Source organism: Salmo trutta, chromosome 13, assembly GCF_901001165.1.
Source record: "Salmo trutta chromosome 13, fSalTru1.1, whole genome shotgun sequence".
In the NCBI taxonomy this organism is placed as follows: Eukaryota; Metazoa; Chordata; class Actinopteri; order Salmoniformes; family Salmonidae; genus Salmo; species Salmo trutta.
Genome location: NC_042969.1, coordinates 73739768 through 73765601, shown reverse-complemented (window position 1 = coordinate 73765601; position 25834 = coordinate 73739768). Strand labels below are relative to the sequence as shown.

The 25834-nt window shown below is 41.4% G+C and overlaps 1 protein-coding gene across 2 annotated transcripts in view; it reads right to left on the bottom strand.

Moving 5' to 3' along the window:
- LOC115206512 (chloride channel protein 2) overlaps positions 1-25834 on the bottom strand; it is a 68721-nt gene that overhangs the window by 17101 nt on the left and 25786 nt on the right. For both annotated transcript variants that reach the window (XM_029773582.1, XM_029773583.1), the window contains exons 6-12: positions 25570-25647; positions 24567-24645; positions 23816-23941; positions 13254-13338; positions 11558-11659; positions 10618-10702; positions 8146-8301 (exon numbers count right to left, since the gene is read on the bottom strand). In XM_029773582.1, the coding sequence (XP_029629442.1) occupies positions 8146-8301; positions 10618-10702; positions 11558-11659; positions 13254-13338; positions 23816-23941; positions 24567-24645; positions 25570-25647 (711 nt within the window). The remainder of the gene's footprint in view (positions 1-8145; positions 8302-10617; positions 10703-11557; positions 11660-13253; positions 13339-23815; positions 23942-24566; positions 24646-25569; positions 25648-25834) is intronic.

Sequence of the window (25834 nt, the reverse complement as noted above, 5' to 3'; positions counted from 1 at the left end):
TGAAGCAATATCTCAAGACATCAGTCAGGAAGTTAAAGCTTGGTCGCAAATGGGTCTTCCAAATGGACAATGACCACAAGCATACTTCCCAAAGTTGTTGCAAAATGGCTTAAGGACAACAAAGTCAAGGTATTGGAGTGGCCATCACAAAGCCCTGACCTCAATCCCATAGAAAAATTGTGGGCAGAACTGAAAAAGTGTGTGCGAGCAAGGACACCTACAAACCTGACTCAGTTACACCAGCTCTGTCAGGAGGAATGGGCCAAAATTCACCCAACGTATTGTGGGAAGCTTGTGGAAGGCTACCCGAAACGTTTGACCTAAGTTAAACAATTTAAAGGCAATGCTACCAAATACTAATTGAGTGTATGTAAACTTCTGACCCACTGGGAATATGAAGAAATAAATAAAAGCTGAAATAAATCATTCTCTCTACTATTATTCTGACATTTCACATTCTTAAAATAAACTGGTGATCCTAACTAAGGGAATTTGTACGAGGATTAAATGTAAAAAAACTGAGTTTAAATGTATTTGGCTAAGGTGTATTTAAACTTCCGACTTCAACTATATTTGCAGATATGTGCACCACGTCATTCGTCTTTTTCTCTGTCTGCTGTGTGTATATGTGCATGGAATTTGCACTGAGCCATTGGGCCCACCCTTCAACCTCATTGGGTAACGCTTGGTAGGCCTGGGCCAGCCTTCTTCTTTCACTGTGCAACCTCACTATACCTGATCACATGATTGTGCCTTCTCCGGGAAAAAATGTCATGCACGTAGCTCTCTCTCTCTCACTCACTCACTCAAGCCGGCCATAGATTGGAACTGGCCTACCTGGTTAAATAAAGCTGAAATAAAATAAATAAAAAGAGGTAGCTTAATCCAGCCATAACTCTGCTAATAATGTAGCTATAATGCTATTAATAATGTAGCTAGAATGCTATTAATAATTCATACTATTAATGATGTCAGGCCCGAAAGAGAACTATATCTAGATATTGAATTATAGGGTCGTTCATGAATGACAAAGGCAGAAAAATTATGGATATTGGATGTTTTTGGCCTCAAGGAAGAGAAACCTTGTTGCCTCATCCAGTCCATAAAAGTAATCTTCAGTCAAAAGGTAAGAGACTAAGCTTTAGCATTAGCTAGGCTACTCAACAGTCTGTGTCATAGCATGCTTTCAAAGCTAACATAGATAGCTAGCATTCATGGTAAATGCATCATACTGTCCATCTAGCCAACTGAAACCCATTTCAAAATGGGAAATCGCTCTACTAATATATGTATGTTGTGTATCTTTGTAGCTGCATAGAATCTCTTATTGACTGGCTAAAATGGTGGACATAGATATTTGTAACTACTAGTGTCTAGCTAGCTGGCTAGGCTATGTTTACAACTGGTCTACTTTAACTATATGAAACATTAGTAAAGGGTGTCAAGGACCTGAATTCAACACTGTGGAAGACGCTACATTGCATTCTGTCAAACATGCTTGCCATCGCCACAACCTGGACTGGTGCAGGAGATAACGCCTGTTTCAAGGGCTTGTTTCTAAAGACTATGCTTCAAGTTTTGTTATTATTAAATGTGTTACTTTTAAGTAATTTTTTTTAACTCGTTGTCTAAGACCTTGTGTAATTGAAATGTAACTAAATGTTCATTCTTTGTGTATAAAAAAAGAACCCTCTTTGTGTAATAGAAAGAACCCTGCAACCCGGGATGCCACGGACGAGGGGTCCAGATTCAGGTCGTCCTTTACCTGAAAGGGGCCTCCGATTGTGAAGGCGGGAGAAGGCGGTGCACAGGGGAGAGGGGTCCGCTGCAGTGAGGATCAACATCAAGTCTCGGACCACCTATCTCAAAACCAGCCCACTTTAGTTTTATGGACCAATGCAATAGTTATGTCACCTAACTCCACTATGTAGATATACTTTCATTATAATTCTATGCTGCTACAGCACTGTAGTTAATCTACTCTTTGCACAAACAATGTCCATTCCATACTATATTCCTATAGGTATTTTTTTCTTCTTCTTTTTTGTGTACTTTTACAATGTCACTTATTTTATTCCTTTACTATGTCACTTTGAATACTATGTCACTTTTGTTGCTGTGTGATTTGACTGGATTTATTTGTTGTCACCTGTTGATCCAGGGAACATGGACTGGCACTCTTCATCTGATCATTTGCGCACACATAATCATTTACAGTAGATGTACATACTTATTGGAAATCACAAACCGTTTTTTAAATGGCATCCAATATCTTAAATAATACAAATCTATAAATATATTTTAAAAATACTGGAAATATGGAGTAGGCACGCTGCTGGATTACAGCATGTCACTGAATTGCCATATAAATCCTTAGTCATATCTTGTGCATATATTTTTTGACAGTAAAGAATCTGATTGTTAACTGGGCTTTGTTTGTCATGTCATAGGCATGTTTTTTTTACTTTAAAAGGACGTGTCACTGTTATGTTATATTTGTAATGGGGAAGGGATACAACGGTACAACAAAAGAGAAACAAGTAGTGATGCATTTCCAATAACACAGATTCTTTGTTATTACATAGCAACTACCATCTCTGTTTCCAGGTAACACTGTGGGCTAGCTGAGATGTTTAAAGGTCTTTAACAGTATAACTAAAGATAAACAGGTAATGTTGCATTTTCCAGTACTGATTCAGCGTAAGAGACCAAGATGGCGCCGACAGCGGCCCACCTCGCTTCTTGTCCTTAGGAAATTTTGCAGTATTTTGTTTTTTAATGTATTATTTCTTACATTGTTAGGCCAGAAAATTGTATGTGTTATTACATACAGCCGGGAAGAACTATTGGATATCAGAGCGGTGGTAACTCACCAGCATCACCAGCATTACGACCAGGAATACGACTTTCCCGAAGCGGATCCTTTGTTGGCACCACCCAGGGCATTTGAACTGATCCCAGAGGCCGACCCAAAAGAACGCCGCCGGAGGAGAGGAATTCGGAGCGGTCTTCTAGTCAGACTTAGGAGGTGCGCACACCGCCCACTTCTTCCAAGTATATTACTCGCTAATGTTCAGTCCCTAGATAACAAAGTTGACGAGATCAGGGCAAGGGTTGCTTTCCAGAGAGACATCAGGGATTGTAACATACACTTTCACTGAAACATGGCTCTCTCGGGGTATACTGTCGGAGTCGGTCCAGCCATCTGGATTCTCAGTGCATCGTGCCGACAGGAATTAACATCTCTCCGGGAAGATGAAGGACAGGGGTGTATATTTCATGATTAACGACTCATGGTGTAATTGTAATAACATACAGGAACTCAAGTCCTTTTGTTCACCTGACCTAGAATACCTCACAATCAAATGCCGACCTTATTATCTCCCTAGAGAATTCTCTTCGGTTATTATCACAGCCATGTGTATCCCCCCTCAAGCCGATACTACCTAAATTATATCGGCATATCGACTGTAGCACTCGCGCTGGAAAAACATTGGACCATTGTTGCTCTAACTTCCGGCATTCATACAAGGCCCTCCCCCACCCTCCTTTCAGCAAATCAGACCATGACTCTATTTTGTTCCTCCCTTCCTATAAGCAGAAACTTAAACAGGAAGTACCCATGCTAAGGACTATTCAACGCTGGTCTGACCAATCGGAATCCACGCTTCAAGATTGTTTTGATAACGCGGACTGGGATATGTTCCAGGTAGATTCTGAGAATAATATGGACGTGTACACTGAGACGGTTACTGAGTTTATCAAGAAGTGTATAGAATATTTTGTACCCACTGTGACTATCAAAACCTACCCTAACCAGAAATAGATAGATGGCAGCATCCGTGGATAGATGGCAGTATTCGCACAAAACTGAAAGCGCGAACCACCTGTCATGGCTGTCGAAGTGATTTGACCAAGGCGCAGCGGGTTCCGTGCTCATAATTATATTTATTATAGCGAACACGGAAAAACAATAAACAAAGAACGACAGCTAACAGATTTGCAGGCTAAACAACAGCAGTGCAAATACAACTATCCACAATCAACCAGGTGAAAACAAGCTCCCTATATATGACTCTCAATCAGGAACAACGATGTACAGCTGTTCCTGATCGAGAGCCACACAGACCAACAAAGAAATATACAAACTAGAAAAACCTAGAATACCAAAACAAGAACATACACCAAAACCCCGGAACACATAAATAAAACACCCCGCTACATACACATAACCCCCGAACCACATAAAACAAATACCCTCTGCCACGTCCTGACCAAACTACAATAACAAAAAAATCTCTATTACTGGTCAGGACGTGACACCACCGCATTTAACCATGGCAAGGTGACGGGGAATATGGCAAAATACTAACAGAGTAGTCATTCCCTCCGCAAGGCAATAATACAGGCAAAACATCAGTATTGAGACAAAGTGGAGTCGCAATTCAACGGCTCAGACATGAGAAGTATGTGGCAGGGTCTACAGACAATCACGGACTACAAAAGGAACACCAGCCACGTCGCGGACACCGACGTCTTGCTTCCAGACAAGCTAAACACGTTCTTTGTCCGCTTTGAGGATAAAACAGTGCCACTGACGAGGCCAGCTACCAAAGACTGTGTTCTCCTTCTCCGTGGCCAACGTGAGTAAGACATTTAAACCTGTTAACCTCTCTAGGGTAGGTGGCACCAAATCGTCCCACCTACGTAACAGCCAGTGGAATCCTGTGGCGCGATATTCAAATACCTTAGAAATGCTATTACTTCAATTTCTCAAACATATGACTATTTTACAGCATTTTAAAGACAAGACTCTCGTTAATCTAACCACGCTGTACGATTTCAAAAAGGCTTTACAACGAAAGCAAAACATTAGATTATGTCAGCAGAGTACCCAGCCAGAAATAATCAGACACCCATTTTTCAAGCTAGCATATAATGTCACAAAACCCAGAAGACAGCTAAATGCAGCACTAACCTTTGATGATCTTCATCAGATGACACACCTAGGACATTATGTTATACAATACATGCATGTTTTGTTCAATCAAGTTCATATTTATATCAAAAACTAGCTTTTTACATTAGCATGTGACGTTCAGAACTAGCATACCCCCCGCAAACTTCCGGCGAATTTACTAACAATTTACTAAATTACTCACGATAAACGTTCACAAAAAGCATAACAATTATTTTAAGAATTATAGATACAGAACTCCTCTATGCACTCGATATGTCCGATTTTAAAATAGCTTTTTGGTGAAAGCACATTTTGCAATATTCTAAGTAGATAGCCCGGCATCACAGGGCTAGCTATTTAGACACCCAGCAAGTTTAGCCTTCACCAAACTCCGATTTACTATTAGAAAAGTTTGATTACCTTTGGTGTTCTTCGTCAGAATGCACTCCCAGGACTTCTACTTCAATAACAAATGTTGGTTTGGTCCAAAATAATCCATAGTTATGTTCCAACAGCGGCGTTTTGTTCGTGCGTTCAAGACACTATCCGAATGGTAAATAAGGGTCACGCGCATGACGCATTTCGTGACAAAAGATTTCTAAATATTTCATTACCGTACTTCGAAGCATGTCAACCGCTGTTTAAAATCAATTTTTATGCCATTTTTCTCGTAAAAAAAGCGATAATATTCCGACCGGGAATCTGCAATTAGGTAAACAGACGAAAGAAAATAAAGCATGGTGTCGACTCGGGCACGCGCCTAAGCCCTTTGTCCTCTGATCGGCCACTTGTCAAAGGCGATAATGTGTTTCAGCCAGAGGCTGCCTCGATATCGTTCAGCTTTTTCCCTGGCTCTGAGAGCCTATGGGAGCCGTAGGAAGTGTCACGTTACAGCTAAGATCCTCAGTCTTCAATAAACAGAGGCAAGAACAACAACACCTTGTCAGACAGGCCACTTCCTGCATGAAATCTTCTCAGGTTTTTGCCTGCCATATGAGTTCTGTTATACTCACAGACACCATTCAAACAGTTTTAGAAACTTTAGGGTGTTTTCTATACAAAGCCAATAATTATATGCATATTCTAGTTACTGGGCAGGAGTAGTAACCAGATTAAATCGGGTACGTTTTTTATCCGGCCGTGTAAATACTGCCCCCTAGCCCTAACAGGTTTTAACTCTCGCAAGGATGCCGGCCTAGATGGCATCCCTAGTCACGTCCTCAGAGCATGCGCAGACCAGCTGGCTGGTGGGTTTACGGACATATTCAATCTCCCTATCCCAGTCTGCCGTGCCCACATGCTTCAAAGTGGCCAGCATTGTTCCTGTACCCAAGAATGCAAAGATAACTGAGCTATCATCCCGTAGCACTCACTCACTTCTGTCATCATGAAGTGCTTTGAGAGACTAGTCAAGGATAATATCCCCTCCACCTTACCTGACACCCTAGACCCACTTCAATTTGCTTACCGCCCCAATAGATCCACAGACGATGCAATCGCCATCACACTGCTCTATCCCATCTGGACAAAAGAAATACCTATGTAAGAATACTGTTTATTGACTATAGCTCAGCATTCAACACCATAGTACCCTCCAAGCTCATCATTAAGCTCGAGGCCCTGGTTCTGAACCCGGCCCTGTGCAATTGGGTCCTGGACTTCCTGACGGGCCGCCCCCAGGTGGTGAAGGTAGGAAACAACATCTCCACTTCGCTGATCCTTCAGAGCCAGCCTTCTTCTTCATGAAACAGCAGAGGGAGTAACCCCCTATCCACATCGACTAGACAGCAGTGGAGAAGGTGGAAAGTTTTAGGTTCCTCGGCGTACATATCACTGACAAACTGAAATGGACCACCCACACAGACAGTGTGGTGAAGAAGGCACAACAGCGCCTAACCCTACCCTAACCTCAGGAGATTGAAGAAATTGGGCCTGTCACCTAAAACTTTTACAGAAGCACAATTGAGAGCACCCTGTCGTGCTGTATCACCGCCTGGTACGGCAACTGCACCGCCCACAACCGCAGGGCTCTCCAGAGGGTGGTGCGGTCTGCACAACGCATCACAGGGGGCAAACTACCTGCCCGCCAGGACACCTACAGCACCAGATGTCACAAGAAGGCCAAAAAGATCATCAAGGACAACAACCACCCGAGCCACTGCCTGTTCACCCCGCTATCATCCAGAAGGCGAGGTCAGTACAGGTGCATCAAAGCTGGGACCGAGAGACTGAAAAACAGGTTCTATCTCAAGGCCATCACTAGCAAAGAGAGGCTGCTGCCTACATACAGACTTGAAATCATTGGCCACTTTAATAAATGGAACACTGTCACTTTAATAATGTTTACATATCTTGCATTACTCATCTCATATGGATATACTGTATTCTATACTGTCTACTGTATCTTAGTCTGTGCCGCTCTGACATTGCTCCTCCATATATTTATATATTCTCAATTCCATTCCTTAACTTAGATTTGTGTGTATTAGGTATTTGTTGTGAAATTGTTCGATATTACTTGTTAAATATTGCTGCACTGTCAGAACTAGAAGCACAAGCATTTTGCTACACTCTCAATAACACTGGCTAAACACGTGTATGTGACCAATAAAATTTGATTTGATTGCATAGAAATTACCGTCTAGTTAGCAGTAACTAAGCCCACCTGCCAGTGTGATCTAATGGATCTTTGTCAGTAACTCTACACCCTACGCTGCTTTCTCACATACACACACACACACACACACACACACACACACACACACACACACACACACACACACACACACACACACACACACACACACACACACACACACACACACAGGGGATTACTAAAATACTACCTCTATTGAGGACAATGGGCACAAACACAAAGTTAGTGACAACGTCAAAATGTATGCCAGAAATACTGCTACATATACAGTAGCGGGCTGGAAACACACCCAGAGAAAATTGACTGTGTCAACCTTGGAAGTGACATTGGAAGAACAGGGGGATGGGACAGCACCATCAGAGGAGTGAAAGTAAAGGTGTCTGATTTTAGGACAGAACAGGGAGGAGAGAGTGAGGGGACAAGAGGACAGGACAGGACTTTTAAGCAGTTTTGGATGGTCAAATTGTTTCTTTAACTCCTTTCCTTCAAGACCACTAACAGGAGAAAGGTTAGGCTCCTGTGTGCCTACCTTCATGACGACAAAGAGGGTGAGGGTGACGAAGACGTTGACCTGGGGGTGTTTCCAGGCCTGGGAGTGGCTGTTGCTGTCAAACTCCTCGGGTATGCCCTGCTTGGACCACGTGTGGTTGTCCAGCAACGTCTCCAGGGACTCCATCTGGGTCAGCTGCATGGGGGAAACAGGAAGTGACATCATATCAGACAGATGGAGGGCTAAAGTCAGCAGGCATTTATGTAATTTTTTATATATCCCATATTGGTCCCTAGCTCCTACCCAAAGCATTGAAGCAGATATGAAAGGATTGGATAGGTATAAGCAACACAGCAAGAATTATTCCTTTCAGAGGTCAAGGAGAAGCTATTACATTAGTACTATCCCAATCTACATGAAGTGTCATGGGGTAGGTGCTAGGGGATAGGGTTGCAAAGGATCATACACTTTCTGGTAAATTTCCAGAATTTTTCCAGAAATTTTCCATGGGAAGTTAAGCCTGGGAATTTGGGGAATTTTCCTTAAATTCATCAAAAACGTTAGCTTGTAACAGTGAACTTACTGTGGGATACACAAGGCAATTCTAGGTCTTGTGTCATATGTTGGTTAAACTTTCACCAATTCAATGGAATTGCAACTCTCTGCATGCACAGTGCACTCTTCCATCACATGTATAGCTGATTCTCAAGATCTTGCACACTAATGAGATTGTCACGACTTCCGCCGAAGTCGGTCCCTCTCCTTGTTCGGGCGGCACCGGCCTTCTAGCCATCGCCGATCCACTTTTCATTTTCCATTTGTTTTGTCTTAGTCTTACACACCTGGTTTCACTCACCCAATTACCTGTTTATTATTTAACCCTCTGTTCCCCATGTTTGTTTGTGAGGGATTGTTTGTTGTATTGTGGTCCGTATTGTGGGCTTGGTTATTCTCTTGTATTTTGATGACTTTGAGTAAAGTTACTTTTATTTACTCATCTCTGCTTTCCTGCGCCTGACTCCTCTGCACCAGCTACACATAGATCCTTACAGAGATGCTATTGAGCCCACACTACTACACTGTCTGAGCCAAGAACTACGTGCTTTCTCGTTTTGATTACAATACTGGGTGGGGTGAATATTTTTTATATGACATACATGATTTTTTGTTAACTAGTAAATAGTAGCCCCCAGCAAAGTGTTACATTTTTCTAGCTTTTAACAATTTCTGCATAGTTAGTTTTTGCTACCATGTGGGTTTTAGCTTGCTTGAGCCTGCTAACTGAGAAGTGTTAATTCACCTGTTTCCATACATGTTTCAATTTAAAACATTTATCTTACAAAGGAGTTGTTTAATCTAACTGTTTAACTATTTATCTGTACATGGAATTGTATTTATTTATTTTTTACTCATTTTTTCTAATCTTAATGATTTTTTTTTTGTTTAAGCACAAAGAAAAATTGCAGTTTAAACGTTAAGAAACTAAATCTATTTGTCACATCCCTAGAATCAACAACAGAACTACACCAAGAGTTTCACTCCCCCTCTCATTACAGAGAGAGGGAGGGGGGGGGGGTAGGGAGGCAGGAAGACATAGGAAGAAAAAAATGAGATGGAGGGAGAGACTGTGCCGCTATGTAAATGTGTGATTGTGTGTATGTGTGTGTTAGGCCGGAGGAGCCGCTGAATTTTCTGCTGTTAATTGTTTTAATTTCACAGATGAGAGGAATTTAATCAGAGAGGCATCTACATTAGTCACCCTAAACCATCTCTACAAGCGCACACACACACACACACACACACACACACACACACACACACACACACACACACACAGTCTTGTACAGCTAACTTTGTGGGGACACACAATTCAGTCCCATTCAATATCATATTTTCCCTAACCCCTAACCCTAAACCTAAAGCGTACTCTTACCCTAACCCAAATACCTAACCCTAAAACAAACCCTAGCTCCTAACCCTTAACGTAATTCTAACCTTGTGGGGACTAACAAAATGTCCCCAGTTGTGTGTGTGTGTGTGTGTGTGTGTGTGTGTGTGTGTGTGTGTGTGTGTGTGTGTGTGTGTGTGTGTGTGTGTGTGTGTGTGTGTCTTTTTCTGCCATTAGAAATCCCTCCTCTGATTTTTTTTATCGTGTTATCAGTCAAACAGACATTTACACACACTGTTGCATTATTGTGTGTGTGTTCCAAGGGGGAGACTGATGCATGTGGAGAAAGTGAAGAGAGAGTAATCTAGAAGCAAAACGCTCATATCGACAAATTATCTTATCCCCTTTCTCCGCACGCACGCGCGCGCGCGCACGCACCCACCCACCCACCCACACACACACACACACACACACACACACACACACAACCAATAACCACACACATAGACACAAAGAACAACAGTATTTATCTGTGTTCCTAACTATCAACTCTCCTCTGATTTCACCTGTGTTATCCACAAAAACCCACTGGCCATGGTTTGGAACAGTGGAACTAAACTAACCTTGGCTGCCATGAACTGTCCGAAGCCGGGGGGAAATGTTAGCGTAGACACAAGCAGAGTGACCAGGGCTGGGTACAGCAGACGCCTGAGACAAGGGGAGGGAGGGAGGTTGAGAGGCAGAGGAGAGAGAGAGGGAGGGTGAGAGAAGAGAAGGGATGGAGGGATGGTGAGAGGAGGGAGGGAGGGAGGGAGGGAGGGAGGGAGGGAGGGAGGGAGGGAGGGAGGGAGGGAGAGAGAGAGAGAGGGAGGGAGGGAGAATAGAAAAGAGGGAGGGTGAGAGGTAGAGTAGAGTAGAGAGAGGGAGGCAGGGAGGGTGAGAGAAGAGAATAGAAGGGAGGGAGGGTGAGAGGGAGAGGAGAGAGAGGGAGGGAGGGTGAGAGAAGAGAAGGGAGGGAAGGGAGAGAGAGGGAGGGAGGGTGAGAGAAGAGAAGGGAGGGAGGGTGAGAGGAAAGAGAGAGGGAGGGAGGGAGGGTGAGAGAAGAGAAGGGAGGGAGGGTGAGAGGAAAGAGAGAGGGAGGGAGGGTGAGAGAAGAGAAGGGAGGGAGGATAAGAGGGAGAGCAGAGAGGATGTTTAGTCAAACTGTCCACAAACCCTTCACATGGCTGAGTGATATACAGAACATTACATTAATTTAGAAGTCTGAGGACTGTTAATTCATCAGTCTGGTAGGGAGATGAGTAGACACCATTCATTAATAAACACTTGTCAAGATGAATGTCTTCATTTATCTCTGCTGTGGAGAGATCTGCATCACTGGAGCTAAATCTCTCTGTGTGTGTGTGTGTGTGTGTGTGTGTGTGTGTGTGTGTGTGTGTGTGTGTGTGTGTGTGTGTGTGTGTGTGTGTGTGTGTGTGTGTGTGTGTGTGTGTGTGTGACACTGGGATACAGGTACTCTCTCTAGGACCCAGTAGGGGCCACTGTCTGATGTTGATGACTTACTTCTTCATGAGGAACTTTTTGATGGTCTTCTGGTTCCTGATTAACTGGACTATCTGTCTGTTCAGGCAGACAAACAACGCCCCGCCAAAACCACTGACAATACTGTGGCGAGAGAAGAGGGGGAAGGGAGGAGTGGGGAGGGAGGAGGGACAGGGAGAGATTAAAAGGAGAAAAAGACGGGTGTACAAAGAGAGAGAGACCAGTTTATATAAGTTTGTGTTTTAAGTAAGTACCCAGTATGTGTCCACTTTGTGGAAGTTACAGTAGGACAGAGACAGAGTTTCTCCAGCCACCAGAACTAAGTGGTAGCAAAGCCTAGAGCTGGGACGACGAATTGAAAATGACTGACACTCGCATGTTCAGTGACTTTGCTACACAACGTTCCTGTAGATTGTTCTATTTGGTCAATAGTAATAGCCTATACATTGTGTTGATTCCTGCTATGAAAGAATCTGCCTGTCCCGTTTCGCTGTCGGCTGCTGTGGGAGACTCTCACTCCCTGACCCCATTATGCGAGGAGAGAGAGATGTACAAGTATACAGTGCATTCGGAAAGTATTCAGACCCCTTGACTTTTTCCACATTTTAAAATTGATAAAATTAAAAATTATCCTCATCAATCTACACACAATTGCCCATAATGATAACGCAAAAACAGGTTTTTAGACATTTTTGCAAACGTATTAAAAATAAAAACAAACACTTTATTTACATAAATATTCAGACCCTTTGCTATGAGACTCGAAATTGAGCTCAGGTGTAACCTGTTTCCATTGATCATCCTTGAGATGTTTCTACAACTTCATTGGAGTCCACCTGTGGTAAATTCAATTGATTGGACATGATTTGGAAAGGGGTCAAGGGGTCTGAATACTTTCCGAATGCACTGTATGACCATTGATCAGTGTAGGCCGTAGTATGGTTTTGATGTGCTCGCAGAGCAGAACACGCCATTTTCAGTGAATAGAAATGGTCTACATCAAACTGGAAAGTTTTTTTTAGGACATTAACCTATATTTACTGATAGATTAATCAATTAGCCTACATGGCTATATAGCCAAAAATAAATCAGGTTACACATCAAAATATCAATCATGCATTCCCTGGATATGTTAGATGAAATAGGTGACTTTTTTAATCATAGGCTACCATCTCTGTTGTCCTACATGACACTGGAAAAAACGTGTCTAAAGCCCTGCCCCAAAAACATTAACTTTTTTGTTTGTTGTTGTATTTACTGTTATCAAGCAAATAGCTACATTTATCACGATATGGATTTTGTTCATATCACCCAGCTCAAAGTTCCCCCTCAGTTACAGCCAATTACTGTATATGAATGCTCATAAATTCATGTTCCTGCATAATAAATATGTCAAATACTCCTGAATAAATAATGAATAGATGATATTTCACTCTCTCTCCCTATCTCTCTCTCTCTGTCAGAGTTGACTGAATCACTGACCTACTTTCCAAAAAGACAGCAAGGCATTGGCGAGGGAGAGGTTACCGAAATACACACCTACAGGGGCGTGCATCACACACACAAACACTCTGTCTCTCTATCTCTCTCCCTATAGAAGTGTGATAAGACTGCTGTTTTGTTTGATTGTGAGTCAAAGCTCCACTCCTCAGATGGGTCTCTGGCTAACAGAGGCAACGGAGAGCTCACTGGATAATTGAGGACAACTTAGACTCACCCAAGGACAGCGAAGGCTGGGAGCTCCTGGAGGTCAAAGGGGAAGTCCTGACGGAAATTGGTTGGCAACAGAGCTGTGATGGTCACTGTGTAGGAGGGAGGGATAGAGAGAGAGAAATGGAATGATTAATCGTTATCAAAATGTTTTTAAAGGGCTATATCAGTGTTTCCCAAACTCAGTCCTGTGGCCCCCCCTGGGTGGACGTTTTGGTTTTTGCCCCAGCACTACACAGCTGATTCAAATAATCAACTAATTATCAAGCTTTGATTATTTGAATCAGCTGTGTAGTGCTAGGTCAAAAAACTAAACATGCACCCCTTGTGGTCCCGAGGTCTAATTTTGGGGAACACTGGGCTAAATACAGTACAGACCTTACCTTAATGTTTTATTAAGGCAATATACAGTATACACAGCAAACCAAAATTGGTTCTGTGAAAGTTTCCAGAACATTTATGTTGTGGAAAATGTTCTCATAACACAAAGACTGTCCAGTTGTGCTGATGATTATACAATGTTCGTATAAACCATTAGTATGACATTGCAAGGATGTTACCAGAACACATATAGTCTGTTCTTTAAAGGTTTCCAGAATGTTTCGTTAGGTTGTGGTAACAGTCTGGTGGGGACATTGTGGGGACATCACAAAAGATATGTGACCCGTTTCAGGAAACTAGGCGTATGTTGCGGGTCACTACTTCACACGAGAGCCATTTTAACGTAACCTTTTTTTTTATCAAGATGTGTTTTAGCCACAGAGCCTAGTTGGTTTAGCCACAGAAAAAGCAAGTAACCTTCCCGCTAGCCATGATTGCTGAGATAATGAGTGGGCTGGACATGCTGAGAGATGAGTTTGGATTGGTCTGCCATATAGCACACTTCTGTCTATTTGAGCTGGTTAGTATGTGTAGGTAATCTTGTCTAACGTGGCTTTTAAAAATATATATTGCTTAGTAGAGCTGCATAAGTGTTGCTCTCCACTTTCTGGAGGACCGAGTCTTGAAATAAGTGGAATTAGAGTATGATAGCTAAGGAGATGGAGAAAACACCTGTCTCCGGATTACATCTTCAAACTAAGGGCAACCATGGCACCCGTGACAGGGAGAAACATCCAACCATGATGTATACGTGTAAGATATTCATTTTCAGATATTACATGTTCTAATTTTGACAAAGTCATTTTCATTTCAAGTTAAAGTGTACTGTTAGCTAGCTAGGTAACGTTATGTGTATGATCTTTTTATTCGTATCTCAGAGGCATTAGCTTGGCTAGTTATAGCCTAATGTTAGCTAGCTAACATTGATCCTGGTTGGTTAGCTACCTGCAGATTCATGTAGGGTAGCAACGTCATGAGTTGGGATTATGGTTCATTGTTTGGCTAGCTAGCTAGCTACATGTCTTAACAAAAGACTCCACTATGCAAGTATCCATTTCAATAGAATGTCACCGCGACAACCACTGATAGACGTAGCCAGTAAATTCGCTCTGGCTATCTACTCCGATTTCAGACGGGTAAGAAAGTCTAGCTACATTTTCAGATATTACACATTTCTAATTTTGACAAAGTATTTTCATTTCACGTTAAAGTGTACTGTTAGCTAGCTAGCTAACGTTAGCTGGCTGGCTGGCTCGCTAGCTAATGTTACGTGTATGATCTTATTAGTCGTATCTCAGAGCCATTTGCTTTGCTTGTTATAGCCTAATGTTAGCTAACTAACATAGAACCTGGTTGGTTAGCTACCTGCAGATTCATGCAGGGTAGTAACGTCATGAGTTGTGATTATGGTTCAATGTTTAGCTAGCTAGCTACATCTCTTAACAAAAGACTCCACTGTGCAAGTGCCCATTTTAATAGAATTTCACTGCAACAACTGTTAGCCAGTTAACTTGGGTGCTTGACTGCTGTTGTTAGGACAGAACGTTTGGATCAACCCTTAAAGAGATTGGTGGAGCTAAAGATAAAGAGGGTGTGAACGATGCTGAATGGGTGTAGACAAAGAAGAGCTCTCCAGTACGTACCAAAACATTCAAAAGACATTATCTCAAAAGTCTATCAACTTTAAAAGCAGAATAGCTTTCACACTGTTCCTCAAATGCAGTGCTTGATATACCATTTTGTATCTCTGTGTCTCTGCTTTTATCCAATGTAAAAAACACAATTTCAAATGTTGCTACATAAGACCGAATCAAGGCAGTCGGTCACATATGTTCCAAAAATAAAAACAAAAAAACTGTCCTGTTGTGAAGATGATTATATCATATTTATTTTAAGGTGCAAAAAATATTCACCTGATGTTACAGGAACCACATTTCTTTTCTTTAAAAGTTCCTTACACATTTCTTTAGGTTGTGGTAACATTGCAAGGACATGACAAGAGATATGTTCCCAAAACACAAAAACTGTCCAGTTGTGCTGATGATTACAATGTTTCTATTAGGTTGAAAAAACACTTGCCTGATGTTGCAAGAATGTTCCGATAACACATTTTGTATGTTCTTTAAAAGTCCCTAAAACATTTATTTAGGTTTTGGGAACATTGTGGGGATATGATGAGAGATAGGTTCCCTAAACACAAAATATGTCCAGTTGTGACGGCATACTTACAATGTTTGCATCAGGGTGCACAAAACATTCCCTCAATGTTCTTTCTATGTTCCCAGAATGATAAATTACCGTTTTTTTTAAGTCCATGGAGGTTTCTTTCATGTGTTAGTGTTATCTTACTGTTGAGAACATTAGTTGTACAACAAACCATGTAGAAATTTGGAATCACATGACAATTTATTAAACATGTATTGTACAAACATAGTTTTTCTGTATGTTGTTGATAGTCTCAAGTGGAGATCGAACCTGGGAGATTTTGAGTGTTAACCCTTGAATGAATCCACTGCGCCACTGGGATGGGACTGACACCAATATGAAGCTGTTTACACTTTTACTCTGTGACTTCCAGGCTGTGGTCTTTGACTTTGCAAAAGAGAGGATAACTAAATCTAGGAAAAAATTATCCTCTATTATTTCTTACTCTACCAATCTTCTTTATACACTCAGTGGTTAGTTTTTTAGGTACACCCATCTAGTACCGGGTCGGAACCTCCTTGCCTCCAGAACAAACTGAATTCTTCAGGACATGGAAACGTTGCTTAACTGGTATCAAGGGACCTAACCTGTGCCAGGAAAACATTCCCCACACCAGTACACCAATACCAGCCTGTGGCAGGATGGGGTCATGGACTCATGCTACTTACGTCAAATCCTGACTCTGACATCAGCATGATGCAATAGGAACTGGGATTCGTTTGACCAGGCAATGTTTTTCCGCTCCTCAATTGTCTAGTGTTGGTGATGGCATGCCCACTGGAGCCACTTCCTCTTGTTTTTAACTGATAGGAGTGGAACCCGGTGTGGTCGATGAGGATCGTCGAGTTTTGCGTTCCGAGATGCTGTTCTGCACACCACTGTTGTAATGTGCTGTTATTTGACAGTTTGTAGTAGAGGTCGACCGATTAATCGGAATGGCCAATTAATTAGGGCTGATTTCAAGTTTTCATAACAATCGGTAATCAGTATTTTTGGCCACCAATTTACCAATTTAAAAAATATATATAATAATAATAGTATCATTTTTTTTTTTACACCTTTATTTAACTATGCAAGTCAGATTAAGAACACATTCTTATTTTCAATGACAGCCTAGGAACGGGGGTTAACTGCCTTGTTCAGGGGGAATTCGGGGATTCGTTTTTGTGTCACTTCTCTTGCGTTCATTGCAAGCAGAGTCAGGGTATATGCAACAGTTTGGGCCGCCTGGCTCGTTGCGAACTAATTTGCAAGAATGTTTTGTAATTATGACATAACATTGAAGGTTGTGCAATGTAACAGGAATATTTAGACTTAGGGATGCCACCCATTAGATAAAATATGGAACGGTTCCATCTTTCACTGAAAGAAAAAACGTTTTGTTTTCGAGATGATAGTTTCCGGATTCGACAATATTAATGACCTAAGGCTCGTATTTCTATGTGTTTATTATATTATAATTAAGTCTATGATTTGATAGAGCAGTCTGACTGAGCGGTGGTAGGCACCAGCAGGCTCGCAAGCATTCATTCAAACAACACTTTCATGCATTTTGCCAGCAGCTCTTCGCAATGCTTCAAGCATTGTGTTGTTTATGACTTCAAGCCTATCAACTTCCAAGATTAGGCTGGTGTAACCGATGTGAAATGGCTAGCTAGTTAGCTGGGTGCGTGCTAATAGTGTTTCAAACGTCACTCGCTCTGAGACTTGGAGTAGTTGTCTCCCTTGCTCTGCATGGGTAACGCTGCTTCGAGGGTGGCTGTTGTCGATGTGTTCCTGGTTCGAGCCCAGGTAGGAGCGAGGAGAGGGACGGAAGCTATACTGTTACACTGGCAATACTAAAGTGCCTATAAGAACATCCAATAGTCAAAGGTATATGAAATACAAATCGTATAGAGAGAAATAGTCCTATAATTCCTATAATAACTACAACCTAAAACTTCTTAACTGGGAATATTGTTAAAAGGAACCACCAGCTTTCATATGTTCCCATGTTCTGAGCAAGGAACTTAAACGTTAGCTTTTTTACATGGCACATATTGCACTTTTACTTTCTTCTCCAACACTTTGTTTTTGCATTATTTAAACCAAATTGAACATGTTTCATTATTTATTTGAGGCTAAATTGATTTCATTGATGTATTATATTAAGTTAAAATAAGTGTTCATTCAGTATTGTTGTAATTGTCATTATTACAAATAAATAAATAAAAAGTTGTCCGATTAATCGGCATCGGCGGTTTTTGGTCCTCCAATAATCGGTATCGGCGTTGAAAAATCATAATTGGTCGACCTCTAGTTTGTAGCCTGTTAGCTTGCACAATTCTTGCCATTCTCCTTCGACCGCTCATTAACGATCTGTTTTCGCCTCCAGGACTGCCGCTGACTGTATGTTTTTTGTTTGTCGCACCATTCTCTATAAACCCTATACGTTGTCAGACTAGAAAAGCCCAGCAGGCCAACCTGGCACCGACGATCATACCACCCTGAAAGTCGCTTAGGTTACTCGTTTTGCCCATTCTAATGCTCAATCGAACAGTAACTGAATGCATCGATGCCTGTCTGCCTACATGCCACGGCCACGTCTGTAGGAGTGAACCATTTTCGTGTACCTAATACACTGGCCACTGTTGGGATGTTTTTATATTTATTTTCCCTACAAACTTCATCTCAGAAATCATGTAAAATTACTGCCTGGCAGACTGTGGTGAGATGTACATAGATGCGCATATGTTCTAAGACACATACTACTACTACTACTGTACTACTACTACAACCTCTCCCTCAATGTCAGAAAGACAAAGGAGCTGATTGTGGACTACAGGAAACAGATGGGGCGAGCACGCCCCCATCCACATCGACGTGGCTGTAGTGGAGTTCCCACATCACCAAGGACTAAACACAACAGCGCCTATTCCCCCTCATAAGGTTGAAAAGGTTTGTCTTGGCCCCTCAGATCCTCAAAAGGTTATACAGCTGCACCATTGAGAGCATCTTGACTGGCTGTATCACTGTGGGTTCCGACAGAGATCATTGCGGCTCGTTCAGCATTTTTCATGCTGTGGTTGGGAGCGGGGGCGGTCACATAAATACACATACAGGTCCAGTCCTGGCCGTTCTGCTGCACTAGGTGAGAGAAGAAAATTGACGCCTTCCTCCTATACCCCATAAAACTAGAAAAGTCCTAGTAAGCAAATTGACATTGAAAAAACATCAAAAATATGTATTTTCCAGAAGTTGAAGTTAGGTTCATTTTTGAATCTGTGAAAGGTGAAAATACGTATTTTCCAGACGTTGAAAAATACGTATTTTCCTGATGTTGAAAATGCATATTTTTCAGACGTTGAAAATATGTATTTTCTGGTCGTTGAAATCAGGCTCATTTTCAGTTCTTAATGAAAGTTGAACAGGCGTTCTTTCCGAATGTAGAAAAAAACATATTTTCCAGATGTTGAAAATACTGTTTTCCAGATGTTGATGGTTCATTTTCAGTTCGGAATGAAAGTTGAAATTAGGTCATTTATTGAACCAATCAAGGCTGGTCCAGACCCGACCAAATCTGAACCAAACATAAACGTTTATGATTGGTTCAGCTTTGGCCTTCACCGGACCAAAAATCTATGTCAGAAATCAAGGCTGGTCTGGACTGGACCAAAAAAAGACGCCCAAAAGACATTGGTGTCAGTCCGTGCTTACTGGGGTGCAGCTTACAGTGTCGTCCCGCAATGGAATTTTATGAATGCCCATCCATCTGGTAGACCTACCGTTTGTAAAACACCAAAAAAAGACGGACTGTCCAGAAAGGACCAGAAAAAGACATTGGCGTTGGTCTGTGCTTACTGGGGTCTAGCCTATAGTGTCGGCCGCAATAGAATTTTATGAATCTATGTTGTAGGACTAACGTTTATAAAACAGGCAGTTGCATTGGCTTTATTAGTTCTGATTCCTGTGACTAATCAATTTGGCTATTTAAGCTCTGAATATCAGCTACACAACTTTATCAAGAGTTATCCTCAGCCTATTTGCAATGTTTACACACCGGGAAATTCAGAAGTACGCCTTTTTTCTTTCTCCCTATGATCAGCTCATCAAAAATGGGATGAATACAAACTTTAAACCACTGATCATGACAATTTAGCCCATGGGGTAAAACTCCTGGACAGCAGACAGCATATGGTCCATTTTACTTTACTTTTCTGTACTGTTTTTAGGATATGGTGTTTAACATGTCAGCACATCTTTTATTTGATTGGGCGCCATTTAGGTTTGGCTATTTGCGTCATTTAGGTTAGGCTATATGATGGAAGAAACGTGTATGATATAAAAAGTGTCTGTCTCATTACATTGTCATACATTTTATCTCCTGCCTGTAGGCTACAGAAAAGGCTGCATACTCTTTTCTCTTTCATAGGCTATATCTGCTACATGATTTGTGTTTGACTATTTTTTGACGGAAAGTTGGTGGAGCGCCGCAGCGATGAGTCTCTCCAACAGCACCCTGGAGAGGCACGCTGGGAATGGACAAGCAAAATATTTTGTGCCCTTGCCTTTTACAAAGTGGCCACTGCTTATCACAGTATGGCATCAGTGCTCACCTAAAAAGCCCATATGCCACTGGTTGAGAGATATTGTCATTGTTTTTGGGAAGAATTATGAGGTGTTATGTGTTGTTGGAGGTGCTGCTTGGTCAGTTTAACTCGGAAAATGCCATCTTCGTCAAGCTGCCACCATAATCCTGCCTAACGGGCGGGCCGGCCGGCCCGGTGCATATAAATCAGTCAAGGATATTCATATTGTAACTAAATTTGGTACACGTTGCAAACATTGTCAAGACTCAACTTATGCAAGAACATTCATGGTGGTGCTATAGCGGGCACATCTCTTGATCTATTTGACTCAGAATGATGACATTTGGCACACATGCTCAAGGATATGAGTCTAACTAAACCACGCTATATCTCAGACACCACTGACCCGATACTGACGAAACTTGGGTGAATGATGCATCTTGCCATATTACACTAATTAGCCCAAGGGGGGGCGCGATAGTAATCCACTGTAAATTAGTCACACGAGATATCTCAGAAACTACTGGCCTGATTTTGGACAAAACTGGGGTGAATAATGCGTCTTGCCATAGAGCGCCATAATTTACTAAATTACACTGATTGGCCCAAGGGGGACCAATCAGTGTAATCATTCATGGGGGAAGACATGTTTATTGTTGCCTTGTTTATTATCTATCCTGATTGCCTAGTCACTTTTACCCCTACCTACATGTACATATTATGTCAACTACCTCGTACCCCTGCACATTCACTCGGTACCGGTACTCCTTGTACTCCAAGTTATTGTTTTTTATTGTGTTAATATTTTACATTTTTATCTGCAAATGTTCTTACTTTTTAACTCTTTTTAACTCTGGGAAAGGGATCTTAAGGCAACATTCCATGGTAAAGACTACACATGTTTCATTCGGCGCATGTGACAAATAAAATGTGATTTGATTACCATTCTTTGGATAATATCCTAAAAAAATATAATGATTTACGAAGATTGAAATGCCATTTCTTTAAAAGTTTTGCAACTTCATATAATAATTTAACATTATTAATCAATATAATGTGCCTTGGTTAGGGAGGTGACCAAGAACCCGATGGTCACTATGACAGATCTCCAGAGTTCCTCTGTGGAGATGGGAGAACCTTCCAAAACCTTCCACCATCTCTGCAGCACTCAACCAATCAGGCCTTTATGGTAGAGTGGCCAATTGGAAGCCGCTCCTTAGTAAAAGGCACATGACAGCCCGCTTGGAGTTTGCTAAAAGTCAGCCAAAGACTCTCTGACCATGAGAAACAAGATTCTCTGGTCTGATGAAGCCAAGATTGAACTCTTTGGCCTGAATGCCAAGCGTCACGTCTGGAGGAAACCTGGCACCATCCCAACAGTGAAGCATGGTGGTGGCAGCATCATGCTGTGGGGATCTTTTTCAGCGGCAGGAACTGGGAGACTAGTCAGGATCGAGGGAAAGATGAACAGAGCAAAGTACAGAGAGATCTCTCCAGAGTGCTCAGGACCTCAGACTGGAGCGAAGGTTCACCTTCCAACAGGACAACGTCCCTAAGCACACAGCCAAGACAACGCAGGAGTAGCTTTGGGACAAGTCTCTGAATGTCCTTGAGTGGCCCAACCAGAGCCCAGACTTGAAACCGATCGAATATAGCTGTGCAGCAACTCCCCAAATACTTAAGGCTGTAATCGCTGCCAAACTACTGAGGAAAGGGTCTGAATTTACTTATGTAAATGTAATATTTCGGTTTTTTATTTGTAATACAATTGCAAAAAATTCTAAAAACAGGGTTTTGTTTTCATCATTATGGGGTATTGTGTGTACAGTAGATTGATGATGATTTTTTTTAAGGCTGTAACGTAACAAAATGGGTAAAAAGTCAAGGGGTCTGAATACCTTACGAATGCACTGCAGAACATTGTAGCAATGCTTTTAAGAAATACTTCCATTATCGTTGAAGTTTGTTTTTAGAACAATTCTGGATCATCATGTCATAACCTTACAGAATCATTTTATAAGAGTCTCACAGGAATGTTTCTTGTTTGTTGCTGTAGGTTTTAGTAGTAATGTCTCCCTCAACATTAACTGAATATTCCAGGAATGTTTCTTGTTTGTTGTTATAGGTGTTAGTAGTAATGTCTCCCTCAACATTAACTGAATATTCCAGGAATGTTTCTTGTTTTTTGTTATAGGTGTTAGTAGTAATGTCTCCCTCAACATTAACTGAATATTCCAGGAATGTTTCTTGTTTGTTGCTATATGTTTTAGTAGTAATGTCTCCCTCAACATTAACTGAATATTCCAGGAATGTTTCTTGTTATAGGTGTTAGTAGTAATGTCTCCCTCAACATTAACTGAATATTCCAGGAATGTTTCTTGTTTGTTGTTATAGGTGTTAGTAGTAATGTCTCCCTCAACATTAACTGAATATTCCAGGAATGTTTCTTGTTTGTTGTTATAGGTGTTAGTAGTAATGTCTCCCTCAACATTAACTGAATATTCCAGGAATGTTTCTTGTTTGTTGTTATAGGTGTTAGTAGTAATGTCTCCCTCAACATTAACTGAATATTCCAGGAATGTTTCTCGTTTGTTGTTATAGGTGTTAGTAGTAATGTCTCCCTCAACATTAACTGAATATTTTGGAAAGAATACTGTAGAGTTAAAAATTATTCTAAAGTTTCTTCTTTAAAATATCAGACTTGATTTTCCCTAATGAAAAATGTATCAACCCATACAAAAATGTCCATTAATTATAATCTACTTATTCATTCACATTTCCTGTTGCTGCAAGATTATTTTCCTGCTGTGAGAAACTGGTCAAATTAAGATGCTATGCCTGGATAGGTGTCTCGGATATCCATTAATGTTAGTGAAATATTCCAGTAATGTTTTCTCAGAAGTAATTTCATTGAATGCAGACATGATTGCTGAAGAATGTTTAGGGAACGTTATTGGAATAATCATGTCATAATGTCTCACCGTAACTTCATGAAAGCATAGTGGGAATATTCCCTGCTTGTTACGCGTGTTTTTGATCAAATCTTCATCAACATTAGCAGAACGTTCCCTTAATATATTCTCAGAACCATTTCTATTGCACTCACATTTTGTTGTGGCACTATGTTTTAAAAGTACTTGTACATTGTACCTGGAAACCTAATGAGAATGTTTGGGGAATGTTCTGCAGTGATTGTTACAGATGTTGTGCACAACATTTTAGTGAACGTTATGAGAAAATTCCAAGTATAATACATTTAAAACACCTTAAAAAACAACATTTGGTTATCAAAAACATTATTGGAATGTTTTTAGGATGTTCTCATCCTAATGTTCGATAAAACCCTAACTATAACATAAGTTAATGTTCTGGGAATGCTCCCAGTTTGCTGGGTACACATGTAAACATGCCTTACCCTCGTCTCTGTTCCACACGGCCAGGACTCTGTACATGAAGGCAGTGACGGTAGCAGCAAAGAACCCTCTCCAGTAGTTCCTCACAGTGAAGAACGTAGACATTGCCTCAATACTGAACAGCAAACCTGACACACACACGCATAGGCACACACACACACACACACACACACACACACACACACACACACACACACATTACTTAGAAACACACAGGAAGATTATTATTAACTATGCCCCAATCAGGGGAGTGACGGGTGTAAGACTAATTCCAAGATAAATACACAACGAAGAGGACTAAAGGTCAAGAGGACTAAAGGTCAAGAGAGGACCATGGAAATAGTGTTTTTTCTGTAATAGGGAATTATTGATCAATGGGTCAGAGACATGGGAGGAATTTGTCTAGACATTGAGCCTGAAATAAGATACTTGTTATTTGGCCATTGGCCCAGTTTTATTGCAAGGAATTCTAATTGGTCAACCACAGGCTAGGGCTGGGTTATAAAACTACATCCTGTCCCTTTGTTCTGTGGAGAGAATCACTGAGGACAGGGGAGAATGAACATCTACCTCTCAGCATAACATCTATGATTTGTCCTCTTTGAATAAACCTATTTCTCTCCGCCTGATTTGCTTTGGGGTCTGTGTTATTGAAGAGTAACATCAACTGCTAACAGGGGGGAAGAAGTAAACCTTACAATCTCTGACCCAGCCAGTGTATCAGTCAGTGAGTGTTATGTTGGTGCCACTCACCTCCTATAGGGGCAGCGAAAACACAGCTCACCCCCACAGCACAGGCAACTGACAACAGCTCCATGTTCCTCGACTCATTCTGTAAGCACATAGGGAGAGGTGTGTTTACATTTACACACACACACACACACACACAGCCTGTGAGGTAGGCTGTTGTCAGGATGGATGTAGGCCTAGTAGTGTGGAAGGAGGCAGACAATGATGCTACGTTTTTCTGCACAAGGTCAGGGCTTTTATGAGCAAAAATGGGGAATAAATAAGCACAAAAAGTAAGCTACTACATTATTTACAAAAGAATCAACAGGACGAAGAGCAATATCAACTGGATTTAAATCAATAAGTCAGCCCACTGACCTCCCCCAGGGCAGGCCTCAGTAATGCCTGTTAGCAATTAGCATGCCATGCAGCAAGTATAGCCTAACCTATACCTGTCACAGCTGTTGGAAAATTGGGATAATGCATTTCCCCATGGAATATACAATTTCACACCAACAGGTTGGCATGAACAGTTAAAACATTGCGCTCTCCAACGCACCTCCGTTTGCCTGTCACAACAAGGAAATATGAAGAATCCTTCTCCAACTACCAGGACAAATAAAGTAAGCATTTATATTTCTTTAGCTTTGCAAGAGCGCTAAAGTGTTTATTCCTAAACATGATTACTTTGTAGGTAATATTTGAATGTACAAATACATGGATGGAAGAGTAATTCATGTGGAATCGCAAACAAAAGCCATAAAATGCGGCATATTCATATACAGTACAGATACAACACAGAGAGTAGTGGGGAAGAGAGAGAGGATGAGAGAAGGAGAGAGGCGAGAGGGAGCCGAGGGAGAGAAGGAAAAGATGAAGGGGAGACTGACGGAGGATGTACTGTGGTTTAGTTGTGAGGTTAGGGTATGGAAGTGAAATACTGACAGAGGCATGTATAGTGTTGAAAGCTTATTAAGAACACATTGGTAACAATGTGGTAACGTGTGTGTGTACAGGTGTAGTTTACCTCATAGATTCCTCCAAACAGAGACATGAACTTGCAGAGAAGTGAAGCACCAAGACTGGCAATGTGAACAAACGGACTCTAGAGAGGAAGAGAGAATGACTTGTGAATTATTTCTTAAAACACTGGGTATAAAAAAAATAGATTTGTTACATACTTAAAGAAAACCACATCACACTTAAACTTCAGTTTCACTCACGCCGGAATAAAAACAAGTCACATTTTGACAAAAGGGTCCATGTAGTCCAGAGGTTTAAAACCCTCCAGG